Below are 7,683 nucleotides of genomic sequence, written 5' to 3'. Positions count from 1 at the left end.
TTATGATTCAACTATTTATAGAAATGAAATACATATAAAAAGGAACGGAGAGTATAATTTTTTGCATATCAAACAAAAAAATACAAATGTTAGTAAAAAAAAAATTTGTATCTTAATTTTTTTTTACAAAAAAAGAAGAAGAAAATGATGAGAATTAAAAGTGACAGAAAAAAAATAAGTACTAATCACAAGTCACAACCTAAAAACCCCATGTCGACAGACAAATCATTAATTTTCACGCGTTTGCTGTTCTATCCTCTTCCATAAATATAAATCTGCCTTTGGCATCAAATAATCTCTCTCACCAAAAATTTCCCTTTTGCCTCTTTCTCTCTCTTCAAAATTAAACCCACCAGGTACCTCCCTTCCCTTACCTTACCAATTATTTGCCGAAAATCTCTTCCAACCATGAATCTTCTATGTTTAGATTTAGTAATTTTCATTTCTATATAGTATTAATAAAATCAGATTTGTAGGTATATTTACATATCGATCTCACACAAATGTTTATAATAATCCTCTTTCTTGTTTTCCAGGCTTTGAACAGTAAAACAAAAATGAATAAATTTGCTTATCGTCAAAATGGCTTCGTTAGTTTTAGAGAGATTGATGTCTCTAAAGGCGTAGTTTGCCCCAAGCCTCGGAGGAGTGGGGCTAATGAACGGTTCAACACAAATGCTACATTGCTGCAAATCAAGTATGTTTCTCTTTCTCTTCTCCTTTTTGTTGTTGTTGTTTTCTGTTTGCGATTATTTATTTGGGTATTTTAGCAGTCAAGAAGTGGAGGTTTGCGATTTGAAAGCTGGAACTGAGCTTCTGGATTTGATACTCACCAAGGTAAATTACTCACACTCATGACATATTGTAGTATGATTATTGTGAAAAGTTATCAAAACTATAAATCTGAACTTTTGAAACTTGTGGAAGTCCACAAAACGAAGTGGTTAACTATTTAATTCAAATAGGCGACTGAGAATTTCTGATTTTTTCTGTGATCAGGGGAGGTATGATGTTGAGTATTCCAATGCCAATCCATTTTTCTGTGGGTCTCCGCCTAGCAGGGCTTCAAATCCCCTAATTCAAGATGTTAACTTTGGCAACGACAACTTTATACCTATACAACCATTTCCAGAATCAGCACTACCCTTCTCCTCCTCCAGTCGTGTGACCGGAGGTGGCTGTGTTCCGATGAAGTTTGGGAACAATTCAGCTCCTGTGAGGATTGATGGTTTCAATTGCCGTGGCAGCTGCAGCGTCCCTGCTGTTGCATAGGTGTATGTACTAACGTTCACTTACTCAGTACGGACGAAAAAGAAGAGAATTTTGGGGAGAGTGAAAGAAACAAGTCGAATTTCGTTTAGCTTTGTGTGTATATATATATATATATAGAATGATAAAAAGGAGGGTGGTTAAAGTCCTCTTTGCTGATCTGCTGATGATTGATGAATTTTGTTCTGCAAGCATTCAAATACCGATAACGTGTATATTGTAATGAGGTGATGAATGAGTGTCAAATTGAGAATAGGAAGCCAATAACTTGTAAACTTGAGCTCCAGAGGCTAAAAGATTGTCTTATTTCCTCTGGGAGTCTTTCAGAATTAGGCTAATATATATTCTATAGTATAGTGTGAAGACTCTAGACATTTTGGTTAAAAATGAAGGAGTACTTACAACTCCACCACAGTCCTTGTTGGTTATTCCGTCAACCTTTGATCATGAGTTATGTAATTATTAAAGGATTTTTACATTATATATACAACTATCATATACTCAATTACTGATGTTTAACTTTCTTCCCTAATTTTAGAAGTTTTGCAAAAACAGGTTTCCGCTTCTTTATCCAAACTCGTCTTCTTCGCCCTCCTCTTCCCTCTTGCAAGTAATTAACTTATCTGATCGTTGTAACTTGTAAGTAATTAAACAATATTGAGGTTGTCAAGTTGAAAATAGTGAGATGAATCACAAGACAAAAGTGGAAAAGAATCTATGAAATATGAACAACTTAACAAGACATATAAAATTTGCCAATTTGACAAAATTTGTAAATAATTGGACAACATAATTAGAACAGAAATAGCATAAAATCTTACTAGCCGGTCATAAACAATTGAACAACATAGGTGATGCTTGACATCCGTTGAAGGAAAGAAAGTATCAAGTCTTTCCAATCTAGAAAGACCTGAGAAATTGAAAAAAAATGTCACGATCGAAATTATGGGATCGTACGGGCACCTACCTTATTTCCAATTAGATAGGTGAACTTTTACCACCCAACCAAGAATATGCGAAATTCTAGTTCTAAGTCTTTGAAAACATATATTTTTAGTATCAAACTTTACTAAAACTCATAACATTAATAAGAAATAATAGAACTAACAATCAACTTCAAAGACCTAGTCTAGGCGTGTACAAGAACATGTAATCAGAATATGACACGAAAAAGATACAACTTTCGTCGGAAAGAAAGATGTAGAAGTTGAGGATGGTTACTCGCTGCTTTACATAAGAGACTTCTAGTCAACCTGCAACACATCGACACCCCAAAATGGATGTAGCAAGAGTAGTATTAACACACCAGACAACCATTGTTAAATCACGCAACACAAGCATAAAAGTCACAAGATTTATTTTAGGGATAAGGGTCTGAAAAATACTCCAACTTTGGTCGGATTTGTTGTTGCAATACTAAACTTTCATGAGGACCTATTACCTCCCTAGACTATTTAATACCGTATTTTTTATCCCCTGAACTATTTAATGGTGTATTTTAAAGGTATATATGTGCCTACGTGGACACATTACTATTTATAATTTTGCATTATTTTTTATGTCCACGTGGGCAAATATATATGTTTAAAATACGGTATTAAATAGTCTAGGGAGGTAATAGGTCCTCATGAAAGTTTAGTATCGCAACAGCAAATCCGACCAAAGTTGGGGTATTTTTCAGACCCTTATCCCTATATAAAATTAGTCAACTTTCCATAAAAAGATCATGAAACTCTTTTTTTTTCGAAACAAGTAAATTTAGTGATTAGCCTTGTTATATTCTAGGTGTTTTGATGATCCTCACAAATGCAGGGACCTAGTCCCTGGCAGGGTGCTCTCGTCCAGATTCAAATGGGGTACAACTGTAAAGTTGTCGTGTTAGAGGTTGGTGAGGTGTCAGCGTACTACACCAATCAGAATGGACGAAGTTGTTTGTCCAACGGTCAATAACTCTTTATGGTTGACTTAGTCAACATGACAAACAACAAATTAATTCATTCATTCAAAATGAAAGAGAGCCAGCAAGTTTTCTCAAGAACTCACCAAGAAATGTTTGTAAGGGACTTAGTCCCTGCAAGACTGCGTATGTGAAAGGATGACAAGACAACTGTCAGAAAAGCTGCCACTTCTGATGTGGTAAGTGCACGTCCTTCCAGAGAGGCAGGCTCTCAACCAATGGGCAGTCCCAAGGAGTTTGTGTTCATTTTAATATAGTATGTTCCAACAAAACACAAACTCAAGATTTGGCAAACAAAAACTTGAATTTTCTCTGAAAATTCATAAGCTTGAAAAGAAGGCCATCTTCAAGGAAGAACATTGCTCATATCAACAAGGGACCAGATGGAGTACTGAAGAGTCTTTGTTGTATTTAGAGCTTTGTGTCTCATGTGCTTATATAGTAAATCTATTCCTAATCTATAAAGGAATTAGATCTTCGTTCTGTTCTACCAAAAGTCTAAGTCAGTTAAGGTCAACTGATTTAGTGGGCAACATTGTTGCTGCTTAGTCAAAATTCTAAGTCATCTAGTGGTAGGTGATTTAGTGGGCAGTGTTGTATCTGCTTAGTTGAAGTCTAAGTTATCTAGAGGTAGGTAGCTTAGTGGGCAATGTGGTATCTGCTTAGGCTCGGTTATGTAATTGTTGTATTACTTAGTGTGAGATTAGGAGGTTAATCTCATTGTTGTGGTGTAAACTGTGTCTTACTTTTGCTTGAGAAAATTAGTAAAAACAATTTGAAAAATGTTGTGAGACAGGTCGTGGTTTTACTCCCTTGAGCAAGGAAGTTTCCACGTAAAAATCTTGTGCCTGTTTTATATTGTGATATTTACTTTATGCATTGTTATTTTGCTGAGGGACCTAGTCCCGTGGTCACTGGTGGACGCATACATTCCAACAGGCCTCATCATTCATATTGCCAAACCTTCAACACATAACAATAGTTTATGGACCAATAGATCTACCCACTACAACATAGGTCATTCAATTATAATATATAGCTCACACAGTCCTTAAGTATTATCATCTCAAAGTAATTCATATTAATGTCAGGCCACACAGTCACCCAACAACTCAGGTTCATCATGAACTCACACAACAACAAATAAAGTGTATTTCCATGATCTGTAGGGCCAATAGCCTTATTTATGTCAATATCCATGATCTGCAGAGATCAGCTTTGTGCATGTATATACCATACCAACATAATATCCGACCCTCCAATATAAATATATATGTATGTATATGTATTGGCGTGGTATCCCTCTCTTCGTAATATAACATGTATATATGATATAACTTACGTACCAGCACGGTATCCGATCCATCCATGCATTTCAAGCATTCAATTTTACATCATTAATAATAAACATGTTTGAAGACCAATCAACAAGCATTTAACTCAAGTATATACATGAATCTAAGTCAAATTTAACTTCAAATAGTCATAACCTACTAATTCCTCATCCATTATCATGATCGTCAGCCTAACCCGAATTACAGACTCAGCAACACACCCTCAAGCCATCAACAAGACCAGGTCATCCCTACAAGGGATACTTAATCCAAACCCCTAGCTTACAAGTTCATATTGTTCTTTTAATGTTACCTACATTTACATATTCACTTCGTAATTCATCAAGTAAGTCATACCAACACAAAATATGCATTAAGGATTCATATAATAACATATCAACATGCACTTATACCTCTTTTAATCCTAATTCTATGTCTTATCCATCCAAGCATTATATCCTCAGGCATAATCATGATTCTTCCATCAAATCTATGTTATGTATACATTTTTCTAATCATAGTCTACTATTAATAAATCATAGCCTACAACCCCAGAAATGCGAATACATGTAGCTAGACCCCCCTTCCAGCGAGATTTTGGAGGAAGGACATAGCTAACTTGAGACTGGAGGTGAGTGTGGGAGGGATCTGTTGAAAAACTATATGCACAGTGGAAGCATACCAAAATCATACTGCTTACATGAATAATAGATAACCAATAATGTTTATGCTAGAACACATAAACTTGCTGAAATTTAATTCAAGAATTACCTTACCTTCAAGTGAATCCACAAATTAGACAGACTTTCAAGCGAATCCATAAGATAGACAACAACTTTGCAGTCTTCTACAATGATCCCAAGTTCACATTCGAATTCTCTCAATACTTGGGTGGGCAAGTATGAATAGAAAACTGATTGTCTTGCTAGGTTAGGAGAAACTACTTATAGAGATTTCTTCCCCGTTCAAAAAGCATTCCTTTTCCTTCATGAAAAAGAAACACACGTTTCTTCTCCAAAAAAAATACACCTTCCGTTCCCCCCCCCCCCTACGAAAACTAGGATTCTGAGTTCTAGTTATATATGGGCATTGTAGGGACCACATAATTAATTACTGAGGCTTCCTATTATGGAAATAATTCCAAATAATTAATTTAAATTGTTCTTACCATAATAAATTACAAATCATTCTACTAGAAATTCGTAATTGCACTACTCTATTTATAATTTGAAATTCCCCATGTTAATATTACAGATACTAATCAATAAATTAAATTACTAACGAATTTAGTTTAATGATTAATTTCCTTTAGAGCACTAATTAACTTATTTCATGTATCGAAAGAAAGAGCAATCAACTATATGCTTAACTCATTCCCCAGGAATCCCTAGACACAGAGAGAGGGTACGAGCTAATCTTTTACTAGAGGGAAAGCTGGCGAAAAGCATAGAGCGTGCGTGCTACGCTCTCGCCCTCCTTCCATCCGCAAAGCTGAGGCGGGAGAAAAAGCGTAATTCCCCGGTGTCATCAGATTCATAAATTCACTTGCAAGGTTTGACACGATGAAAACTTATAAGTTTCTCAAAAAGACATATCTATCAATCTTTATAACAAGACATGAATTTCATCAACTAACTTATTATTTCACCAATATATATTATTATCATCCAATCTACCAGGCATATTGACCAATCTCAAAATCTCACATTTTAATAAGTCAAAATGATAATTAATATATACATATCATAATAGTTATATCAGGATTAAGAATATAAGCGCATTTAATAGTTTAGAGAATATGTTTTTGTTAGTCAGTTTAAAACAACTATCTCTACTCAGTCCCGTTCAATACATACAAAATGCACTAGCACAAGAAGTTGGAACTATACCGTTCCCATAATCAAGATAAATTACATATAATCTTGTAATACAATCGTACCGATGGTATGTCCAGTTTCCATCTCAGATTGTGAACAAAAACTTTATACTTATAGGAACCGATGATTTAATCCTCTGTGTATAAGCTAAAACTTTATACACTATATCATATACTAAATAAGTAAATAGACACCATAAACAAATATATGATCTATTAAAACTTTTATTAAAACTGAATAAATAATTATTCTATAATAAATATTATATCTAAACATATAGTTAATAGTATATATCTCAAGAATCTTCCACTTAGACTTTTAACCATCACAATTGTTATAATGTACTATATCTAAATGCATGGTTAATAGTATATACCTTAACAATCTCCCACTTAGATATTTAATCTTGAAAATTGTTAGAATATTATGTCTAAGCACACATGATTAATAGTATCTACACTAATAGGATCCTGCCTCCATGTTATCAAGATTTTTCTATTAGAATAACCCTAGGGTGTTTTTGGGAGGAAAGAAACCTTTTTGAACTTGAACTAAGAAAATATTTGAAAAATTCGATGGACCACTATTGGGTGCCTCTATGGTGATGCCATGGCGGCTTCCTCTATGGCGGACAAACCCGTTGTAGTGGTCCTTGACAACCTCCCACTCCAAAATCCATGTTTAAAAACTTTATCCCATGTTGTCACGATTCGAGACTCCCCCGTAGTTGTAACATGGTGCTTAGAGTCATAAGTGACTTCAAGATAACCCTTGATAATGGCATAGTTATGAGCAACGAAATATGAACATATAAAACAACTAAAATGATTGAGTGAAAGCATAATTATATAATATTGGTTTAATATATTTTTTAACAAAGTTTTGTATACAACAACTACAATGTGAAAAGAATATGGAATAGAATAGACTGAATACAACAACTCTAACCGACTATCTATGAAGCTTTTATTAATATTGTTATAACAAGTTAGGACATGACCGTTGCTCCATTTAATCAATACATGCGAATAGAAATAACATACTAGAACAACAATTTGACTTGAGTACTCCAAATAAGAGAACTTATCATCTGCTAGCTGGAATCTGCAATCCGACTGATTTGGATCCTGATAGTAAGAACCTGAATCCACATTACATGAAAAATATAGGCACAAAAGGTATGTGAATTAGTACTTTAAATGTACCGAGTATGAGATATATGCATGATAATTTATAAAGATGGACA

General features: G+C 34.4%; 1 protein-coding gene across 2 annotated transcripts; it reads left to right on the top strand.

Moving 5' to 3' along the window:
- Positions 1-259: 259 nt before the first annotated feature.
- Positions 260-1,777, top strand: LOC102601407 (uncharacterized). Of its 2 annotated transcripts, none has more exons than XM_006353742.2 (4): positions 260-356; positions 537-697; positions 774-837; positions 1,000-1,777. In XM_006353742.2, the coding sequence occupies exons 2-4, from the start codon at positions 558-560 to the stop codon at positions 1,270-1,272; spliced, it is 477 nt and encodes a 158-aa protein (XP_006353804.1). In that variant the 5' UTR covers positions 260-356; positions 537-557; the 3' UTR covers positions 1,273-1,777. The 2 variants fall into 2 exon arrangements, with proteins under 2 accessions (XP_006353804.1, XP_006353803.1); XM_006353741.2 differs by having other exon boundaries at positions 771-837.
- The last annotated feature ends 5,906 nt before the right edge of the window (positions 1,778-7,683 follow it).

Source organism: Solanum tuberosum, unplaced genomic scaffold (assembly GCF_000226075.1).
Source record: "Solanum tuberosum cultivar DM 1-3 516 R44 unplaced genomic scaffold, SolTub_3.0 scf00160, whole genome shotgun sequence".
Taxonomy (NCBI): domain Eukaryota; kingdom Viridiplantae; phylum Streptophyta; class Magnoliopsida; order Solanales; family Solanaceae; genus Solanum; species Solanum tuberosum.
Note: the sequence above shows the minus strand (reverse complement) of the source record. Positions and strands in the feature narration are given on the sequence as shown.

Excerpts from the sequence above, each read along its gene's own strand:
- LOC102601407 (XM_006353741.2), top strand. The coding sequence starts at position 558 with ATGAATAAATTTGCTTATCGTCAAAATGGCTTCGTTAGTTTTAGAGAG. Across the intron at positions 698-770 it reads GCTACATTGCTGCAAATCAA|CAGTCAAGAAGTGGAGGTTT; the intron begins GTATGTTTCTCT and ends TGGGTATTTTAG. Across the intron at positions 838-999 it reads TGGATTTGATACTCACCAAG|GGGAGGTATGATGTTGAGTA; the intron begins GTAAATTACTCA and ends TTCTGTGATCAG.